The following is a 23,393-nucleotide window of genomic DNA, read 5'->3' as shown; positions in this document are numbered from 1 at the left end:
GGTTGTGGGAACTCCGTATAGAGTGTCTCAGGTGTGGCAGTGTAGTGGTTAAGGTGCTGGGCTGGCAGCCAGAATTCTGTACCACTGGTTCAGAGATAGGATTCGAATCCTGCCAGGTCAGCTGGGGAACTAAATTAAAAAATGAAATTATAAAAAGAGAACGAATGTTCTTCATGGTAGGAAATCTGCAGTCCTGGTCTGGTCTAAATGTGACTGCAAACCCATTGAGGCAGCGTACCAGATGGAAAATATAGGAACTGAGCAACTCCAGTTAGGGATGGTCTTGTCATGCTTGTCTTGGGAGAAAGGGAGTGGGGCAATTCTTCCTGGCCTCCTGGCCACTATTTACCTCTCATCCAATATTATGAGAAAAGAAGCAGGATATTTAGTCCTGATGAAGGTTTACGGGTCTGAAACATTAACTGGTTGCATTTCTACATGTGCCACCTGGCCTACATTATCCAATTTTTTAAAAATTTGTAGGCTATTTGTGGGATCTTTCTTTGCACCAGTCAGCTGAAACACTCCCTGCATTACACCAGGTGTAAAGCACTTTGGGAACAGACTCAATGGGCCAAACGGCCTAATTCTCCTCCTGTATCTAATAGTCTCATGGTCCTGCGGTACCATGTAGGACGCCTCTCACCTGGAACGAATATTCAGGCTAAAAGGCCTCGAGAGTCACAACGGTGATGCCGCTAGCTACAAGCTTTGACGTAGCATGCTCCTTGTTCTGGCGATAAAACGAGTGGTCCATCACAGGCAAAGCCCTCCTCACACCATTGAGCCTGTTTACAAGGAGCACTGGCACATTAGAGCAGCAGCCATCTTTAAGGACACCCATCATCCAGGCCATGCTCTCTTCCCACTTCCATCACTAAGTAGGAGGCCTCAGGTCCTACAGCACCAGATTCAGGAACACTTATTACCATCAGGCTCCTGAACCAGCATGGATAACTTCACTCATCTCAACACTGAGCTGACTCCACAACATGTGAGCTCACATTCAAGGACTCTACAACTCAGCGTTTAATTTATTTTCCTTAATTATTTGCAAGATTAGTCTTCTTTTATGCACTGGTTATTTGTCAGTCTTTGTTATTCATGGTTTTTCATAAATTCTATTCCTCCAAGAGGACCACAACCTTGTTGTGGTTTGGAGGCTTGCATGCGTGAACGTCCTGGAGAGCCATGTTGGCTGGAGTCAGGGCTTTGGGTCTTGGTAGGGTCACCCATGCCGAACAGGTCAAAGGGTAGAGGACAGACTAAGAGCAGTCTACCGGTCCTCCAGGCTCGGGGGTTCAGCTCAGGGCTAACAACAAAACTGTTACAGAAACAGCAATGAAGAAGTCTTCTATATCTGTGTACAGCAGTATGGACAGATAGGGATGGAGAACCTTCATTGCAGCCCGGAATGCCAGAGGCCGTAACCGGCAGAAAGTAAGCATAAATATTATATTTAATTTCCTGTAAATGTCTGTAATCGAGCATTTTTTTTACACATTCCACATCCATGTAAAATCCAGAACAGTTCTCAACCTCACACTTGGTCTACCAACCGAATGTTTCTTGGGATACTTTAAGTTCTTGGTTAAGGAAACAAAATCCCAAGGTAGTATCTGGTGCCATGTATATACTTGGATCATAAATTGACTTTGAACTTTGACTCAAGTACAGCTGGACTCTGGGACTGTTTGTGGAGCTGGTGGACATATTGTTGGTGGCGAGTTCAGCTGGGGCCTCTGTGCCACCTGCCAAGGAGGTTGGTGAGTGAGCCCTACTGAAAGGTCAGTGGTGAGATATTTGGTCCCTGCATTAGCTGTGTTCCTTCCATCTGCTTAATGGGATGGTGGCTGCTGTCTTCGCAAAATGGGACGACACATTTTTAGATGCTTTTGCATGTGGGGAGGTCGGTGTTGTCTATGACTCTGCCATCCCATGAAGGATGCTGGATCTGCTGTGAATATCGGCTATTTGAACATTTGAAGAGTCCCTGTTACTGTAAACAAGGTGGCAATTAGCTGCACATACTCTTTAAAGATACAGCACAGTAACATACCCTACCCAACAAGTCCGCTCCGCCCAATTACACTAATGTTGCCAATGAACCTACTAAACCGCTTGTTTTTGGAATGTGGGAGGAAACAGGAGGAAACTCACACAATCAAGGGGAGAACGTACAAACTTTTTATTGACAGCAGCGGGAAATGAACCTGGGTCACTGGCCCTGTCATAGTGTTACGCTGACTGTTATGTACTCATACTGTCCCAGTGATCTGTGATATATGTAACAGCTGGAGGATCCTGAGAGAGATCGGGCAATACGTGGAGCAGCGTTCAAACTGAACTCTCCCTTGACATCCCAAGACGTTCCAGTAGCTTTCACCTGGGGGCCATTATTACTGGATGAGGCCACAATGTGGGTGGTGCCTCTGTCATCCGGTGTGAGGCTTAAGAACAAGCCTTCTTCTGCGAAAGAAGACAACGCTGTCCCCACCTGCCACCTTGTACTCCTCTCCCACCCCCACCTTCTTATTCGGCCTTCGTCCCTGTTCCTTTCCAATCCTGATGAGGGGTCTCAGCCCAAAACTTAGACTATTCATTCCGTTCCATAAATGCTGCCTGACTTGCTGTGTTCCTCACGCAGCTTGGGCTTGTTTCTCTCCCCCCACCAACCATCACTACTTCATCATTTCCCAGCAGTCACCTTACGTACAGGCACTCCTGTGCCTAGCGTCACTTTATGGACATCTATGTATATAAGCTATCTTAAGTATTTTTATTTATTGTGTTTTTTTATTATTATTGTGTTCTTTTGAGCTGCATTGGATCCACAGTAACAATTATTTTGTTCTCCTTTACACTAGTGTACTGGAAATGATATTAAACAATCTCGAATCTGCAGAATCTCTTATGTTTACAACTTCCTCCTCCCAGCTCTCGCTGTTCAGTGGATGATTAAATTCACCAGCTTGGTTTGGATTGGGCTGGAGAAGCCAAAAGTAGTAATCACATCCCTGTAGGTGTGTGATAAGGCAGTGTCGTGGTCACTGGATTAGCAGGCTGGTATCAGGAATATTTACCCGGAGTCCAGAGTTCAAAGCTCACAATGGGAAATGGGGAACTAAGTTGTTAAAGAAAAATCTAGCACTTCAGCACAGTAGCATAACACTATTACAGTGTCAGTAACCTGGGTTCAATTCCGCTGTAAGTTCTCCCACCCACAAGACAAAATCTGCAGATGCTCGAAATCCAGAACAACACACACAAAATGCTGGAGGAACTCAGCAGGCCAGGCAGCGTCAATGGAAAAGAGTGAACAGTCAATGTTTCAGGCCGCGACCCTTCATCAGGACCATTTTAAGTTCCTCTAGCATTGTGTGTGTGTGTGTGTGTGTGTGTGTGTGTGTGTTGTTTTGGATTTCCAGCATCTGCAGGCTTTCTTGGGTTTGAAATACGTAAATATGTAAAGCAGATCTCAATAGCTGTATTTGAGAAAACTGCCCTCTTCTTTTTTTGCATCCTGATAAAGGACCTCGGCCTGAAACATCGACTGTTTATTTACTGTACAGATGTTGCGTGACCCACTCAGTTCCTCCTGAATTCTGCGTCTGCTTCTGCACAAAAAAACCCCACATCTGGTTCACTGACATCTCTCTGGGTGGGACCTCTGCTGTCCTTACCCAAGATGACTTGCATGTGACTTCAGACATGGCGCTGTGCTTGAATCTTCATTGCCTTGGAAAGGTTGGAGCCTACAGCAAGCATTTTTAACCAAGAGCTGCTCATGGGCTGGTGCAATGCCATTGATATTGACGAGCTTCTGAGGTCCTAGTGTGCACCATGTCCATTGCACAGAAACAACCTGGTGGCATGAACATCCACTTCTCTAACTTCTGTTGATCTTCTTTTTCCATTCCCCCATTCTGGCTCCCCTCCTCTCTTCTCCTCACCTCCCTCTGGTGCCCCTCCTCCTTCCCTTTTCCCCACTCTCTACTCCTATCAGATTCCTTCTTCTTCAGTCCTTTACCTCTTTCACCTATCACAGCATAGCTTCTCACTTCAACCACTACCCACCTTCCCCAGCTTCACCTTCCAGCTTGTACACCTTCTCTTCCTCCTACCTTCTTATTCTGGCTTCTTCCCCCCTTCCTTCTTCGTCCTGCTGAAGGGTCTCAGACCAAAACGTTGACCATTTATTCCCCTCCATAGATTCTGCCTGACCTGCTGAGTTCCTCCAGCATTTTATGCATATCCAGCTGGAAAATGGCAGGTGCAAGAATTGACCCCTGTGGGAGATCTCTGTTCATCATCTGCACTCAGGTGGTCTTGTTGCCATTTTAAGACCAAAAGATATAGGAACAGAATTAGGCTATTTGGCCCATCGAGTATACATAAAGATTTGGCCTCCACAGCCGCCTGTGGTAAAGAATTCCACAGGTTCACCACTCTCTGGCTAAAGAAATTCCTCCTCATCTCCATTCCAAGGTTGTGTCTTAGATACATTTTAGATTAACTAATAATCCCTTGAGTTCTATGGTACTCGACAATCTGTGAGAGAGTCATCTGTTGACCATTGTCTGGCAGTGTCATGTACCTCTAGCATCTCTATGAGGGCACTTCCATTTTCCACGACCTCTGAAGACCTGTCTTACTGTTAGTACCAGGCGCAAGGATCTCACCAGAGAAACACGGCAACCTCTTCCCTCTCCAGCTCATTTGCGATGGGTCCTTGAGACTGATTTCTCTGTTTGAGAAACTGCTTAAGCACCTTGTGGGCTTTCGGCGGCAACTTTCAAGATTGCTCCAATGTGCTTGTCCTATACCATGACAACGAGGAGGTATAATTTTAAGATGATTGGAAGAATGTATAGGGGAGATGTTAGACGATTTTTTTTAATACAGGTAATGATGGGCGTGTAGAACACCCTGCCAGGGTGGTAGTTGAGGCAGGTACATTAGGGACACTTAAGAGACATTAGGCATGTGGAGGATAGAAAGATGGAGGGTTATGTGGAAGAGAAGAGTCAGGTTAATTTTAGAGAAAGTTAAAGGGCCAGCACAACATCGTGGGCTGAAGTGCCTGCATGGAGCAGTACTGTTCTACGTATTATGTTCTAATATTGAAACTATGAAGCAAGAGCAGTTCTTTACCTAATCTTTCAGCGCCTCACTGATAAAACACAAGATGCTGCCACATAGAATTCAGACACAACGCAAGGGAGTAAGGTGGACTGGGGAATTGTGACAGGGCTCGGGCACCCTGCGCCTGCTGGTTAGTATGTGATATCGGGTAGAAACCCAAAGAAATGGGAATGAGACAAGTGAGTGTTGGGAAGGAGAAGAATCAATGGACGCCCGAGGCAGAGGAGAATAATGGCTAATGTGAGGCTTGGAGCTTTTCAAATGTGGAAATGATCTGCAGTTAGTGTTGGAGCCACAGGCATTTCCCACAACAGTGAGCAGCTGTGTTGATCTCCCAAATAGTTGGGAGGAAATACGAGGATCTCCTGTTACAACAATGGGTGGGGATGGGTGTAGGGGTCAATAGTGATATCCAGAAGCGCAAGGCTATCTCTCATTGTGGGGGAGATGGAGATGTGAAGAGAATAAAACTGGGGAATGCCTACTAGGATGGGAGAGTCTCCAAACACCTCCTTCAGGGATGAAGGGGTTCATTGTAGGGATAAGAGATCTGTGGACTTCCCAACATCAGGTGGAGGGGTTGGGTATTGCTGGAATTCTTTTTCAGGATGAATGAACTCTGGAGATTTCCTGCAGTACTAGAAGCTCTGAGGATTCCCAGGGATCAGGGAGGCATTGGGACTACCTGCTGGGATGAGGATACCATGGGAACCTCTGGCAGGGTTAAGAGGTTGGGGCAATCTCCAACCTGGTTGGGATAAGGGAGCCATGGCACTCTCTTAGATGGGTCACAATGGATGATCATCCAAGTCTCATTCACTTGGGGAAAAAATGTTCCCTTAACTTAGAGCCATAGAGCATTACAGCACAGAAGCAGGCCCTTCGGCCCATCTAGTCCATGACAAACTATATTTCTGTCTACTCCCATCGACCTGCGTTTGGACCATAGCCCTCCATACCCCTCCTATCTAGTTGTACTTGTCTAAACTTCTTTTAAATGTTGAAATCAAACCTGGATTCACCACTTCTGCTGGCAGCTTGTTCCACACTTTCACAACACTCTGAACGAAAAGTTACCCCTTAAACATTTCACCTTTCACTCTTAACCCATAACTCCCAGTTTTATTTTCACCCAACATCAGTGATACAAGCTTGCTTTTAGCCAATCTATACTGCTCCTAATTTCGTCTACCTTTATCAAATATCTCTTCATTCTCCTGCACTCCAAGGAATAAAGTCCTAACTTATTCAGACTTTTCTGATAACTCTGATCCTCAAGTCCTGGCAACATCCTTGTAAAATTTCTCTGTATTCTTTCAATCTTATTGCTGTCTTTCCTGGAGGTAGGTGACCAGAACTTAAACAACATTGTTGAAGCAATTCTCCTCAACGCTGGAATTCTGAAACATTATCTGGTTCTGTGGCCGATTATTGGGAAAGGGGTTACGACCATAAAGTAGAAGTGATGCTGCAGCACTTCTGGGCATCTCCCGTCACCCCCAGCGATGACATCAACAGAGCCATACTTAATGGTGTCATGTTAAAGAGAGGTTTCAACATTAGAGGTCATCTCTCCAGCTGCCTGTTGCCTAGAGAGTTAAGGCAGGAAGAGCTGCATTAAATGCATGGCTGCTTGATATCCCCAAGTGCACAGATATCTCCCTTGGTAACATTTAGATTTATCCAAAACAAAGAATTCTGCACATCTCCTGTATAATTTTTAGCCGACTAATTTATATTCAAACACAAGCCCTGCTCCTGCAGCATCTCCAAAAACATATTTCTCTTTCCGCCAAATGCAGCCATCTTATGGCAATACTACAGACAGTGATGGCTCCATGCTCCTCACTTCACAGCCGTCAATAGCCAAGTCATGGAGACCCAACTAATCACAAAAGATCATGTCACAGCTGCTTGTAGCAACATGCAATCGTTATTTTGCATGTTGCATTCATCGGCTGAGGGATGTTTGCCTTGGGAATGGAATGGACATTAGTTTGGTTGGTCCATATTTCACGGGTTAGGTGCAAAGCAAAGCTCCCCCATGTTAAGTAGCACACAGAAAATGCAGGAGGAACTCAGCAGGTCAGGCAGCGTCAGTGGGAAGGAATAAAAAGTCAACATGTTGGGGAGAGAAAGGGAGAAGAAGCCAGAATAAGAAGTTTGGAGGAGGGAAAGGCATGCAAGCTCGAAGATGATAGGTGAAGCCAGCTGAGGGACAAGGGAGGGGGATGGGAGGGGTAGGGGGATGAACTGAGAGGCTGGGAGGTGATTGGTGGATAAGAAGCCAGAATGAGGTGGGGGAGGGGAAGGAGTGCAAGCACGAAGGTGATAGGTGAAGCCAGGTGAGGTTGGGGCAAGGGCAGTGTGGATGAAGTGAGAAGCTGGGAGGTGATAGGTGGAAAAGGGCTGAAGAAGAAGGGGCATGAGAGGGAGGCAATAGGCAGCAAGGAGAAGAGAATAGTTGAAAAAGGAGCCAGAAGGGGAAATGCAGAAGTGAGAAGGGTCAGGAAGGAAGAAATTATTGAAAGCTAGAAAAATCAATATTCTCTGTATTGTATCATGCTCCCTCAGAACAATGTTAGATATCAGGTTAAACTCCTTCTTTGTTGTGATGTGAAATATTCCCAGGACTGGCTCAGCCTGGGTTAGGTACAAACTAACACCTCCCTATATATTGGTTTCAAATACTCCCAAGGCAGGGACAGTTGGGGCCAGACAAAAAATTGATGCTCCTGTTTATACTGTCCCACCGGACAGTCACGAGCAGGGCCAACCTGGTCTAAACATAAGGTATCACACAGAAATGCTGGAAGAGTCCAGCAAATAAGGCAACATCAATGGAAGGGAATAAATTTGTGAGCGTTTTGGGCTGGGACCATTGGGCAGGATTCAACCTAAAAAATAAGGCTGTTTACTCTCCTCCATAGATGCTGCCTGACCTGCTGAGTTCCTCCGCCATTTTCTGCACATTGCTCAAGATTTCCAGCATCTGCAGAATCTCGTGTTAACGGCCAAACACGAAATGAAGCTCCCTCTGTGCCGTTCTATCAACCACAGCCGGAGGGGGGGGGGGTGTTGTTTTATTAGAGGGTACAGCACCTGCCCCCTACACAGTTCGACCAAACACTCACAGCAAGAGACAGCAGAGACTAGAAACAGAGTAGACCCCCTTTTACACTGCCCTATCACATACTGCCAGAGTAATGCTCCCTCTACAGTATCCTATCACATATCGTCAGAGTAGAGGGAGAGTGCTTCAGATAGAGAGTAGTACTCTCTCTACCCTATCCTATCACATACTCCCAGAGTATGCAGAATAATCCTTTCTCTACGGTAGTCCATCACGTATTGCCAGAGTACAGGGTCATGATCCCTATAGTTTATCCTATCACATAATATCAGGGCAGAGAGTGTGGATTAGACACAGAGCTATGCCCCATTTATTGTATTACATAATGCGGGGGTAGAAAGTATGGTCATTGTCGGGATATTCTCACTCTCTTTAGACTCTTTCCCTTGCAACCATAGAAGCTGCGGTCATTTCCCACAACCTACAGCCAGACTGCAAACTGAGCAAACGAAGGAACGGGCAGCACCCAGGTTGGAACAGCCACGCTCTCCTTCTCACCTCATGGTCACGGCCCATTGATAAAAGGATCAGAACACTTGTCACTATGCTACCAAGGTCTCACAGGATGCATCCTGCCACATTTTGAATTCGTGGCAGATGTTGGTGCACAGAAGCACCCGATAGGACGGAATTGAAAAGGTACACAGGAGGCATGGTAGTAAATACTGTGCACTGGATTGGTGGCAAGGTCTACTGTATCTGTACCAGGAAGGAGCAAGTCCAACACTGGCTGTACATCCAACATATTAAATACCATTTATTACTTGATTCTCCTTTACACAGTCCAGTCCAGAGACCAGGGTATCTCAGAAACGGTGATTTATATTAACTAACCAACCAAGCATAGCAGATGCAGCTACAACGACAATAATACCAAGCAAATATTATAACTTCCCGATTTTAAAACGTGACAATTACGGACTGAAATCCACCTTATTGTCAAGTGGGGCATATTAACACGAGGGCCAAATTGGAGCACAAGGTTTAAGACAAAAGTTGATTCCCAATACCCACGACCGCAACAAGTAACTGGAGAAGGTCTCCCTGTGAAGTAACAACATTTTAAGCAGATAAAAAATCTTATTTAATATAAAAAGACTTTTTTTTGGCTACCGCCTGGTCCGTTTAGAGACAATGAACGGACAACAGGCTCAATTCCACAGCCCGCTGTGTCACCAATTAGTACAGAATTGTGAAAACTCTTCTCAAAAGCCCGAAGGTTTGAAAACTAATTATGTTTAACCCTTTGATCCCAAGGATATAACAATACCAGAGGGGAAAAAAAAGCAGATTCCGTTAAAACAAGCTCAATTGCATCTCAAAACCAACCGCTTTAGATTAAAAACATAGATATCGCACGCAATTCCCAAATCCACAACAACCTTGCTGGAACTTGATTCCACGTTAAAAGAAAATCGCAGGCACACAATGCAAATTTCAAACTTCGCGATTGAACACAAGGCACCCAGTGGGCAACGTCTATCTGAAAAAGTCTTATCACTTAAACCACGACTATTGGAAGGGTCACAGATGAACACAAGTCTATAAAAATATTTATGCTTCATATTGTTAAAATAGCAACGCATCCAGACAGTGGGTAAAGTTTGACATATATTTAATCAGACTAAAATGATAGATTTTCTTTCAAAAGTCTTGGGTCTTTTAGTTTACGACCATGAGTCATATTTGGCTTTTTTAAATGACAGAGATGGTGACGTAATTACTGTTTTTAGCAGTGTATTTTAAGGCTGATATTTTATAATTTTTTTCCTTTAAAATCTCGGGGGGAGGAGGGGGTTCAGCTTTTGATTGTAAGAGACTCCAGCCCCAAAGGGGAAGGGATGGGAACACACTGTTCGGCCACATCATTAATCCCAAAAGAAGGTAATAATCCCCCTCACCCTCCACCCTCCTCTTGCTCAAACTATTCATTGCAGTTAGGATCACCCCTTTCCGGAGGGAAAATTGCAACCCACCCCACCGCACCGAGCCTGACTGATGAAACCATGCCACTATTAGCACCCCGTCACAATTGACCGCTTCAATGATTAGATTAATGTATACGGACATACTTTAGAATATATCACGGGAACCACGTGAGAGGATAGAGCAAAATTACATCGGGACCTTGGCAGAAAAGGGGGTGGGGGTTACGTTTCCCTCGTTGGGACCCGGAATGTAAATCCCTTTACAATCGGACCTGCTTCCCCAAATAATGCACGTTTTACGATAGATCAAAACGTAACGTTTATTTGCAAAATGGACCCTCAAACCCTGGGAACATCTGACTCTTTTTTCTTTATTTCCCCTTCTTTTTTTTATATATATATCCCAGCTTGTTCCCTCTCCTCGTGTCATACCGATCGCACAGGTTTCAAAACTCCCTTCGTTCCTGACAATGTTTATCTTGCTAGGAGGCATTGTCGTTTTATTTTGCGGGGAGCGGGAGGCGTTTTTATCCTATCCATCACACACACAGAAAAGCAGACATAATCTTAAAAATGTTCCCAGTTTGCCTTTGATAAGCATTAATTCTGACACACCCAAAATGGCTGTTTCTTTTCTTAGTGCAATAATATAGCTATTGAAGGGGGAAATAATGAATGGCACCCTTTTATAAATAAAAATGAAATTAATATTTCATTAACCAACAAACTGATTCTTCATTCAAAGATCCCCGTGTATGAATAATGACACGATCCTCCAACGATTCCCTTTCCGTTTACCAAAATACCCCTGATTGATTCGATCTATTGATTTTTAGAGGGTGGACGAGCATACAGTATTCAGCATGTAACCTTACTGCAGAATATGTTAACGGGAGACTGGATGGTGGAAAGTGGAAAGATGCAGAATGCGTCAAAAAAGCACCATTGAGGGAAGTCGTTTTTGCTATTCATTCCATGTCCGGCCATAGGTCTCTCATTTACAATTAACATGGGGGAATGTGGGGGGAAGGAGCGCATGAACAGAGATGGTGGATATGAGGGAAAGGGGGTGGGGGATGAAATACCTTCAAGACAGCAAGTTCTCCATAATCCAGAGTGGGTCATCACTTCCTCGTTCTTTTTGCTGGTCTCATTATCACTGACAGATTTGCTTTTGCAAACCCCCCTAGAGTATAGCCAGTAGTCTGTTCCCACAGCAATGGTCATTAGACTGAAGGCTGCAAAAGCGCCCACAGTAGTGAGGAGCATCTGTACACCGCGATCAAACAGACCCATAATTCTTCATTATATTCGGGCACACACACAACACACTTTTTTTTCTCTCTCTGTCTCTCTCGCTCTCCTCTCTCAGGTAGACGAGAAAATATCCCTCTTCAAAAATGAATGGGGAGCAAAGAGATCAAGAAGTGGGTAGGGAGACCACTGTCAGTTCAGATCCAATATATATGTTCTATAGATATATATGGGATATATATTTATCTATATTTAAATAAAAAACAAAACAAATCCCCAAAAATAGATATGTTAATCCTTTTTTCTAAAATTCTGATCCCCAGTTTCCATAAGTGATGGCTATTTCTGAGAGATCTTCAGGAGAAAGATAAAGATGAAGAGCATTGTCGGTGGAGCTGCTTTTCCTCACGGTTTAGGGAGATGGAGCTCGCATCGATGCAACCGTCTTTAGGTTTTCGCTTACAGCTATTCCAAACGCCATGAATTTTTGCGGTTTTCTTGCCCTCAGAGTAGCGCCGGGTCTGATGTCGTGATGGTCTGGGTTGCTCGTGGATGTATTTTCAAACGAAAATGCTTGAGGTTTAGACTTGAAGGAAGATGTTCGCCACGCAGCTCGTGGTCCGTGAAGACATAGAGTTGCTCAGCGGCTTTTTTTTTGGTGCTGAAATGGACAGCTCCCGATTTTTCAGGCGTTGCTGCTCACAGATTCGCTCCGGAGACGCATTCTTCCTCTTGCCTCTGTCCTGTTCCTCTTTCTCTTCCCCCCGCCTCCTCCTTCTTCTCCTTGTCCCCGGTCCTTCCTCCCCTCTGCCTCTCTCCCTCTCCCTCTCGGATGGTGAAAAGAACAGCTCCCAGGCTTCGGAGCACGAAGAAGGCGTAGCCAGTCGTTCCCAGCCTCTCTCGTCACTCTAACAGTACGTGCCCTCAGCTCCCAATGCAGCCCTCGCATCGCAATTAGATCGGCAAGCACATACACACAAAAAAAGAGGGGGGAAATCGCATGGTTCTGGGCAACTAAAATTAAACAACAGCATGTGGAAGGGTCCGTTCAAATAAAAAAGTTACCGCAGATTTTCTCTGATACAAGAACTCATCCTGTCAATTAACCTGTTATTTTTCAATCCCAGATTGCAGCCAGCGTTCTCTTTAGCAGAGAGGTCCACACTATGGGCAACATGGATTCAAAGCAAGTAGTACAAGGATCAAGGGGAAAAGTTTTTTTTTCATCCAAAGTGTAGTGGGGGCCCGGGACTCTGCTTAAGCGAGTGCTGAGGTAGGGTCCCTCTCCGCATTTACTAAGTACCTGGGTGCACACATGAAGAGACATAATCTACGAGGCTGCAAACCAGGAGCTGGGAAATTGAGTGCCCATAAAGTTTGGCCCGGGTGGATACATTGCAACAAATGAACTACTTCAATGAGTTTTGTATTGGGGTTATTAGGGACTATCTACTCTTTAGATCCCATCTGTGGGCCAGTCATTCCAATACAAAACTCGGCCAGAACTTCTTACTTAGGAGTGAAGACCGGGTATAGTAAATCCATTACAGATATCTTTCACCAATATATAGACATTCTAGTATCATTATTCCCCCATTCCAGAGATATTTACTAATACAACTTGAAGTATGTAGTCACCACCAAACATTTACATGCCGATATTTTGACTTGGCCATGTACTTTTAATATAGCCATCTCAATATCAACTAATTTAAAGTTGTCTACTTGGTACGTAGAGTGAGAGAGAATGGTGCTGTGGAGCATAAGTGCTAGCATGGAGCATTTGGGCTGAATGGCCCGTTTCTGTGCTGTAATTTATGCAACGTAAGCTCTTTCAGACAATTATTTCCAACAATAAAGATATTCCCCTCAACTCCTCTTATTATAAATTCTGACCAGACTGTAACATGGGAATAAGGCATGACTCTATGCATTACAGAGTTGACAAATTGCAGAATTTGATTTTTTTATGATCCACTGTGCCCATCAGGATCACAAACTTTCCCTTTGAGAAGGAACCTTGCATTTTTGCCCAATTAGTTGATCGTATTAAGATTGAGATTAGGATTTTTTTCCTAAGTATTGTTTATTAATTTACCTCTGAAATTCCTCATTTATGGAGCCCATCAGAGATGCTGGCCTTACCAGTGAGCCCAAAGCCAAAGAATGTATTTTTATTTTATAATTCATTTCAATTCTACAGAATTCTTGACCCAATTCTGGTGATTTCAGAAGGAAAATCTGCATTTACTGGAAATCCAGAATAGCACATACAAAATGTTGGAGGGAATCAACAGGCCAGGCAGCATCTATGAAGAGGGATAAACAGTTGTCATTTTGGGCTGAAAATTTCCATCGGGACTGACAAAATCAAACACTCCCAGGAAAAGGCCAGCGCAAGTTAGATACAGAGACTGATCAGGGGTCTTAGCCCAAAACACAGAAGTGAATAAACAGTTTCAGTAAGAGCCTTGTCATGAAACGCCAACTGTTTATTCATTTCCATAGATGCTGCCTGACCTGTGGAGTTGATCCAGCATTTTGGGTGTGTTCCTTTACAGGAAGGTTAACTTAAAATTTGACACTGAGCCAAATAAAGAGATATACAGTATGTCATCAGATTATAGCACAGAATCAGGCCCTTCAGCCCAACATGTTCCTGCAAATTATCAAGCAGCCATCCATGTTACTCCCAATTTTGTGCAGATAAGCAAACTCTTAGGTCAAATATGTAAATATTTAAGGGAAGCTTAAGGGAGGATTAAGATAAAAGCAAAAATAGGGACAACATGGTAGTGTAGCAGTTATCATTACACTATTATTGCACTGGGTGATGTGGGTTCAGTTCCCACCACTGTCTGTAAGGCATTTGTATGTTCTCCCAATGTCAGAATGCGTTTCCATTGGATGCTCATTTTTCCTCCATGTCCCAAAGACATATATAGGTATACTTAAAGTGGAGGCGGTTAGGTTCCTGATTAATAAGGGTGTCAAATGTTATAGGGAGAAGGCAAGAGAATGGGGCTGAGAGAGATAATAAATCAGCAATGATGGAATGGTTAAGCAGGTTAGATGGGCCAAATGGCCTAATTCTGCTCCAGCATCTTATGGTCGATGGCCTGTGGTCTTATGGTTAATTAATCACATGGGTGTAATTGAGCAGTGCAGGCTTGTTGATGCAGAAGGACTAGTTACTGTACTGTATATCCAAATAAAGAAATAAACAAGACTCAAAGTTCAATGTTCAATGTAAACTCATCATCAAAGTACATATATGTCACTATATATGATATGGAGATTCATTTACTTGTGGGCATTTACAGTAAATACAAGAAACACCATAGAATCAATGGAAGACCGCACCCAGCAGGACAAACAACCAATGTACAAAAGACAATAAACTGTACAAATACAAAAAGAAAAAATAATAATAAGTAAGCTATAAACATTGGAAATATGAGACGAAGAGTTCTAGAGTGAGTCCATAGGTTGTGGGAATAGTTCAGTGATGTGACGAGAGAAGTTAAGTGAAGATATCCCCTCTGGCTCAAAAGCCTGATAATTGAGGTGTAATAAGTGTTTACATCAAAACATCGAAGTTTCAAATGTGACCTGAACTGTATTTTCCCTGGGATTTTTTGCAATATGACATTAATTGTCAGACATTAATCAAGAATCAACTGCATTATTGTCAGGTCAGCATACGCATAAGAATAATCCTTTACTTACATATCTTTCAATTTACAGTTGCCATGCATTCAATCATTGCTTTCTTGTAAATGGCAAAACTTTGTGTTGCTTAGAAAGAGCAAGCTGATTGGAGAGGCTATTCAACTCAATGCTTAGGGAATGTTTTTCAGTGCTCACAATTGGCATTGCAATCAAATACTCCCAGGATAGGGACAGCATGAGTAAGATACAGTGTACAGCTCTCTACACTGTCACAGCAGGCTCACAGAATTAGGATGACATTGGTTAGATACAAAGTAAAGTTTCCTCTACACCAGGAGATCCTGTCCTTTTCTTATGCTATGGGCCAATATCATTAAGCAAAAGGTCCATGGACACCAGGTTGGGAACCCCTATCTACATCACTTCATTCAACATTTGCAAGGTGGAGCACAACACTCTCTTGTCACTTCCCACCAAAAGCCCCCATGGCAAGGACAGAGTGGATTAACCATAAGACCACATACATCGGACCATTTGGCCCATTGTGTCAGCTCCACCATGACATCATGGCTGATTTATTATCTCTCTTGACCCTGTTCTCCTGCTTTATCCCTGTAACCTTTGATGCCCTGACTAATCGAGAACCTATCAACCTCTGCTTTGAATTCATCTGTGGCAATGAATTCAATGGATTCACAGTCTAAAGGGATCTCCTTCTATTTTGAGGCTGTGCCCTCTCGTCCTAGACTCTTCCACTATTGGAAACATCCTCTAGGTCTTTATTCAACAGGTTTCAATGGGATCATCTCCCTCATTCTTCTGAACTGCAATGAGTACAGGTCCAGAGCCATCAAACACTCTTCATGCATTAACCCTTTCATTCCTGGAATCATTCTTGTGAGCCTCCTCTAGATTCTTTCTAATGCCAGCACATCTTTTCTTAGATGAGTGGCCCAAAACTGCTCATAATAATAACTGCTCATAAGTGTGGTCTGACCAATGCCTTCTAAAGTCTTGTCATACATATGAAGTAATGCTCCTTCTACACTATCCCGTCAAACTCTGCCAGGGCTGGGACAGCATGGAAGAGACACAGAGTAAGTCTTTAAATATCTGTATCAAAAAATTCTCCATGCGGGTTCAGCAGGGTTGGGGTATAGGGTAACTAATCCTCCACATGGTCCCATCACACATTCCCTGGTCAGAAGCAAAATGTTTAGATACAGAGTATAGCTTCTTCTACATTGTAACACCAAATATTCATTTAGTAACTCCAGCATGGGTTCCTTGCAGAGTAAAGCTCCCTCTGTACTGTCCCATCAGACACTCCCAGATCAGGCACAGAGGAGATAAACGTCACTCCTCTCACCTTCAACCTTATTGAGATCCACCTTTCTGCATTGTGATAGATAATTCCAGTTCCACCTCTTTTTCTTTCAATGGACCTAAACCAAACTCCACAGAACTATGATCTGAGAGCATAAGCAATTGTTCGAAATCATTCCCTTAATGTGTGTGTTGCTTTAAAAGATTGGGGTGAGCAAAGGCTTTCAACCCATTAAGGCAAGTTTCAACCTGATACCTGATAAAGGGTGAACTTCCTTTACCTTGGCCCCGATGTCCTCAGTAGGAAATTTTAATCTTGACGATGCAGCCCCAAGTCTCTGGGATTAAATATCTACCTCCCCAAGGAAACAAGTCTCACTATTAACATTGCTTGTGACACATCCTGATGAAATGGGACTGCTCGGAAAGAAGCAATTAGACCTGCAATTCAATCCGTGGGTTCATGACTTCAGCAGCTTACTCAAGTTTCACTCCTATGGCTCATGAAATCACCCTGATCAATTAAGTAACAATCTTCTTACTTCCAAGAACTTGTAAGGTGAAATTTATATTTGTTTCATTCTATTTCTGGTGTTTCAGCAACTGATGGTCTCACTTAAGGATCTCTTTATCTTGTTATTTCATGGTCTTTCATTGATGTTCATTGATCCTGTTTACAGTTACTGCTCTATGGGTTTGCTGAGTATATCCGCAGGAAAAAGGATCACAGGGTTGGATGTGGTGACATGTATGTACTTTGAAATTTGAACTTTATGAACTTTGAGACAGTGCAGGCCACTCACTTGAGGAATACAGCAAAAGTAAAGGTGCCTTGGAGCAGTGAGATGGTAGTGTGCCTAGGAACTACGTCTTGCTGAGTTGCCTGTTTCAGCTCATTACAGAGAAATTATACAGATAGCTGGAAAAGCCACAGGGAGGAGGTTGAGGAGTCAATCCATATCCACCCCACACTCCCTCCCTCAATGCCAGGCCATTCAAATTAGCTAGCCTGGCCTCCTCATGCATCTTCTCCCACACTCAGCCGGCCCGATACATAAAGTTCTTATTCTTTTCCATAGATGCTGCCTGACCTGCTGAGTTCCTCCGGCTTCAGATTTCCAGCATCTGCAGGCATCCTTGTGTTTGCGATTCCTATTGTACCCTCCTATCCCACCAGTCCTGGCAGTGTGTTACATTCACTTGCCACTCTCGGCGTAAAAATACGTACCTCTGAGATCCACCCCTGGACGTCCCTCCAATCATCATAAAATTATGTCCTCTCATATTAGCCATTTCTGCCCTGGGAAATAAGGTGACAACTATCTACTCCACAAGGAAGGCACAGCAGTGGCTATACTCCATTAGGAGCTTGAGGAGATTTGGTACATCACCAAAGGCACTCACAACTTTTAACAAACATACTGTGAAGAGCATTCTGACTGGCTGCATCACCATCTGGTATGGGGGGGGGGGCACTTCACAGGGTTGAAATAAGCTGCAGAAAGTTGTGAACTCAGTCAACTCCACCAGGGGCACCAGCCTCCCCCCGCCGGCATCCAGGACATCTTCAAGGAGCAATGCCTCAAAAAAGGTGGCATCCTTCATTAAGGACCCCCATCACCCTGGGCAAGCCTTGTTTTCATTGCTATCATCAGGAAGGAGGTACAGGAGCCTGAAGGAACACACTCAATTATTCAGGAATAGCTTCTTCTCCTCAGCCGTCTGATTTCTCAATGGACATTGAACCCATGAACACTACCTCACTACGTTATTTCCCCCTTTTTCTTCTCATTCTGCACATATTTATTTTAACTTTTAAAAATATACAGTAGTTTACAGTTTTTATGATTAAGTATTGCAACATATTGCTGCCACATAACAACAAATTTCATGACAAATGCTGGTGATATTAAACCTGTCTAATTATCATCCTAAACACCTCTGTCAAGTCAGAGTCAGATTCATTTAGCACATGTGCATTGAAACAACATTTGCGTTACCAAGGGTCTGCTGGGGGCAGTCTGCAAGTGTCACCACATATTCTGGTGCTAATGTAGCATGTCGGAAATGTTTGGCAGAATACCATCCGTATCATCAACAACAACAACAACAGCAAAACAAATTCTTTGCCCATTCTCCTCACACACGCACGGACAGGTCTCCAACCTTCAGCTCCTGGTCAGACCCGCAGACCTGACCTTCAGGTCTCTACACGTGGCCTTGCTGATTCTGGTCTTTGACCTCTCATCCTTCTTCACTTCAAAGAGAAAAGCCCTCGCTTGCTCAACCTCTCCTCATAACATGCTTTCAAAATCAGGCAGCATCCTGGTATATCTCCTTTGCACACTCTCTAAAGCTTCCAAATTGCCATTGGGGAGATGCTGCAAGTCCATCACCAGCAGGACTACAACTTATCTCCAAACCTTCTTTCCCACAGTTATCCAGCTTCTCAACATAACTCACTCGGGTCTAATACCTTAACTGTACCTGCACGACATCCATTAACTGGCCTTTCCTGCTCTCCTTGTTCTGTTGATAATTATTGAGTTTGTTCATATGTTCATATTTATTTAAGTTTTATTTTTGATGTTTGCGCATGTAACTGTCCGGCTAATTGTTGACTGCTCATGACTGTTTGCACTATGGTCTTGTGAATTGTTGGTTGCTGCTGTGTTGTCTGTTGTGGTATTGTCCTGTGTTTAATGCCTGGCACTGAACCACAGTCAATTCTGGTATGTTTCACATACTGGCAACACAGTGATTCTGATTCTGACCTGAAATCTCAATTCACGAGACAGTTTAGTTTCCATTCAGTGTAATCTCAACAGACTGAAACTCAGCAGTAAAGGAATCATGGAAGAAAAACTCTGACCTTTGACTCCACTGAAGACTAATTTCAAACTAAAGAATCAGGCATCCTGGACTGAGAGGAGAGTAGAGAATCAAACTAGCCTGCTCCACCATGGGCACTGGCCTCCCCAGCATCAAAGACATCTTGAAAAGGCGATGCCTCAAAAACGCAAGAACCACTTCTGAAGATGTTCTGAATGCTAGTGCCCATGATGGAGCTGGGTCGAGTTATTGCTACCATCGGGGGGGGGGGGGGCGGGATACAGAAGGCTGAGGACACACACTCAACATTTTAGGAACAAAAAGAGAGCAAAAGTAGTGACTTAGCATTTGTTGCCCAGTCAAAAATCTGCCACTCCACCATCATTTCTCTAAACGGACAACGAATACTACCTCACTAGTTTTACACTCTTTTTGCACTATTTATCCAATTTAATTTACATATAAATTATACATACATAAATATAAATTTATATATATTATATAATTTATATTTTTGAATACAGTATACTTTTCTTATTGTAATTTGCTATTTTTTATGATTGGACTGTAATGCTGCCATAAAACAATATGAACGTGTATCAGTGATACTAAACCTGATTCTTATTCTGGAGTTTCACCTAGAGGGTGAAATTGGAATTCTCTAATTTGGAACTTGGAACTCTCTTTACATAAGAGGGCTGTGGGAGCTCAATCACGGAATCTATTCAGGTCAGAGACTGATAAGAATTTTGAATAGTAAGGGAAGCAAGAGATTTAGGGTTTGTGCAATGAACTGGGACGAGATCAAGTACTGTTGGATGGAGCAGACACAAGGAGCTGAAGGGCTGGTCCTGCTTCTATTCCCTGCATTCTTCGTCAATTAATCTCAGTGAAATGCCCTCCTTAACCAAACAGAAAGTTGCATCAGTCCAGTTTCTCCTACCAGCTCCAGTGGTCACTTATGACTAACTAAATGCTTGACGAGGGCCCACTTGTTACAAAATACAACTGAAACATCTAAACTGTGCACAGCAAGACCTCATGGACAACCATCTGGTCAGAAGAGGGGTAGCCATTTAAGCGATGTCGACTGAGAAGTAATTATCCCTGCATTTCTTTGAACCTTTTCTATTCAAATAAACTCTTCTTAGGCATCCGTGAGTCTTGCGAGACCATGGATTTGCGCCTTGGAAGGTTTCCAGGTCACAGGCCTGGGCGGGGTTGTATGGGAGACTGGCAGTTGCCCAGGCTGCGTCTCCCCCTCCACGCCACTGATGTTGTCCAAGGGAAGGGCACTAGGACCCATGCAGCTTGGCACCGGTGTTGTCACAGAGCAATGTGCTGTTAAATGCCTTGCTCAAGGATACAACACGCTGCCTCAGCTGAGGCTCGAACCAGTGACCTTCAGATCACTAGATCAATGCCTTATCCACTAGGCCACGTGCCAACACCTGGGTACAGATATCAATTATACCTGATGCTTTGATGACAAACCCTGCCATCTTCATCAGGGACGATGCCGGGGTATGTCTAGTCTGGTGGTATTTATATTCCCATTGTCTGTCCCTCCCAATTGGTTAGTCCTCATCCAATCAGGTTTTCGGCTCTCTCACCTTGCTTATAATCAAATTCCAGTTCTTACTTAGCGTGAGATCTTTGTCTTTGTTAAAATTCTTTTCCTCTAGTTTTATTTCAATGGCTTCCTTTACCAGGCGGTCCCAAAACCCATTGGCAGTAGCAGAACATTGCATTCACAATGGCCATAGGATTGACTTCAACAGCAAAAAACTACTGTGCTGCGCCAATGTCTTTTGGGACTGCCCGGTGAAGTAAGCCATTGAAGTAAAGCTAGAGGAAAAGAGTTTTAACAAAGACAGAGGTCTTGCTCTTAGTAAGAATCAGAATTCAACTGTAAACAATGTGGGAGAGCAGAAACTGGATTGGATGAGGACTAACCAATAGGGAGGGACGCACAATGGGGGTATAAATACCGTCAGGATTAGACATGTCCACGTGTCATCCCTGATGAAGATGGCAGAGGTTGGCATTGAAACATTGGTTATAATTGACATCTGTACACAGCTGGAAGCCCAAGAAGAGTTTATTCATTATATACGCCAGGAAAGCGTTAGATCCTTTTCTGTTCATTCACGAGAGTAGATGGGCACTGGGTTTAACATATCATAATAACCACATTTACTGGTTAGTAGGTTACTTGGTCATTGTGAATTGTCCCGTGATTAAGCCAGGATTAACACAGGGGATTGCTGGCTGGTGCGGCTCGAAGGGTAGAAGGGTCTATTCCACGCTGTATCTCAATAAATAATAAATAAACAAGCGGATTGAGGTGTGAAATACCCCACTGGCAATAGTTGATTTTGACAAACTGCTTCTAAGTGGCTACTTTACCCTTTAGCCTGTTCTTCAGTCAATTTATCATCCACATTCAATCTAAATCTTTGCTCTTCAGCTGCTTAAAACCTCCTCACCCAAGTGGTGCAGCTGGTAGAGCTGCTGGCTCATAGCCCCAGTGACCTGGGTTCAATTCTGACCTCCGGTGCTGTCTGTGTGGAGTTTGCAGGCTTCCCATCTGCTCTGGCTTCCTCCCACATCCAGAAGACATTCCGGCTCTGCTGAGTCGCAGTGGTTCAATGGCTCTAGTTAATATCAGAGAACACGTATGGTATACAACCTGAAATTCTTATTCTTCACAGACATCCACGAAACAGAAGAAAAACTCAAAGAGGGAATTACAGAGAAATGTTTGAGCCTCAAAGCCCCTTCCCTCTTCTCACACACAAGCAACAGTAGAGCATCAACCCTCCTCAACTTGTTCTACCCGGAAGCATCAAACCCCCCCCGCCCCCACCAACCAAGCAATAGCAATAGTTGTTTTTAATTGTTTCTAAGGTTTGTAGGGATGGTTTTGTGGATAGAGAGGGTTAGAGTTTAGAGATAGGGGTATGGGAGGGGGGAATTAAATATCAGGCCTGATTCTAAGTCTCTGCCCCATGTTTTAAGGCCAGCGATGTGGACGCGGAGCCAAATTCTACCAGCGGGGGGGGGGGGGGGGGGGGGGGGAGGCTGGAGGCCTGTCCTCGAGTTAAAGGGCTGTGTGCGTTTGCGTGGGTGGGGAAGAATGGGGCTTGTTCTACCATTGCTGTTCTTTGTTGCTTGCGGTGTTCTGTGACGTCCCGCCGAGCGACTGTGAACTTGCTCCGTTGCGTGGCGGCACTTGCTGGCTGCACCCCCCCACCGCGCACTCTCGGGCGTGTTGGGCGCTAACGCTAAGGATGCGCTTCACTGCAAGTTCCACAATGCGCAAATAACCCTGAATGATAAACCTTGAACTTTGGTGGGTTAATTGACCACTGGAATTTGTCCCGGGTGCACAGATGAGCGGTGGAATCTGATTGGAATGTAGGGAGAATAAGATGGGTGCTCAATGGCTAACATTGACTCGATGGATCAAATGGCCTGTTTCCATGCTGCATGACTCTGACTCAAACTCTTTTATCCAAGCGTTTGCAGAGCTGCCAACATTCACCAGTTATTCTTTGTTAGGCATGACCTGTTTTCCAGAATCCATGTGGGGCTCTCAGTATTATTTTTATTCTTGCTAAGTACTTCCTTTTCTAAACAGGCTCTGGTGTTCCTTCTACTTCAGTTGTCAGGCGGAGAACCCAGAATACTTTGGTCTGATTGCTTTCAGGGTGAGCCGGTAAGGCGGCGCCCATTCCCGGCTGCCCTTTAAGCCACCTCAGGAGTCCTGCAGTTCCCCAAGAGCTGGCTCAGCAACAGCAGGAGTCAGGCAAGGTACACCCAGGTCAGGGTTAAGCTGCAGATGCTGGAATTCTGAAACAAAATACAAACAGAAGTTGCAGGAAACACGCGGCAGGTCAGGCGGCATCTGCAGAGTGAGGAACAAAGTTGATGTTCCAGTTTTAGATCCCTTTGACAGAACTGGCAAGAGGTTCTTGGCATAAATGGCTGGGGGGCTGGGCGCAGTGTGGTGTGTGTCACCCTTTGGAACTAAGCACCCACCTGGCTTATTAAGCATTTCTAACTTCCCACATGGAAGAGTCTTAGAATTTCACCCTTGG

The 23,393-nt window shown here is 44.2% G+C and overlaps 1 protein-coding gene across 1 annotated transcript in view; it reads right to left on the bottom strand.

The window, feature by feature from the left end:
• cacng2a (calcium channel, voltage-dependent, gamma subunit 2a) overlaps positions 1-11,502 on the bottom strand; it is a 238,838-nt gene extending 227,336 nt beyond the window's left edge. The window contains exon 1 of the mRNA XM_059953573.1: positions 11,292-11,502. Coding sequence (XP_059809556.1) covers positions 11,292-11,502 — 211 coding nt within the window. The remainder of the gene's footprint in view (positions 1-11,291) is intronic.
• Positions 11,503-23,393: the final 11,891 nt, after the last annotated feature.

This window comes from Hypanus sabinus, chromosome 29 (assembly GCF_030144855.1).
Source record: "Hypanus sabinus isolate sHypSab1 chromosome 29, sHypSab1.hap1, whole genome shotgun sequence".
Taxonomy (NCBI): Eukaryota; Metazoa; Chordata; class Chondrichthyes; order Myliobatiformes; family Dasyatidae; genus Hypanus; species Hypanus sabinus.
This window is presented reverse-complemented; position numbering and strand designations above follow the sequence as displayed.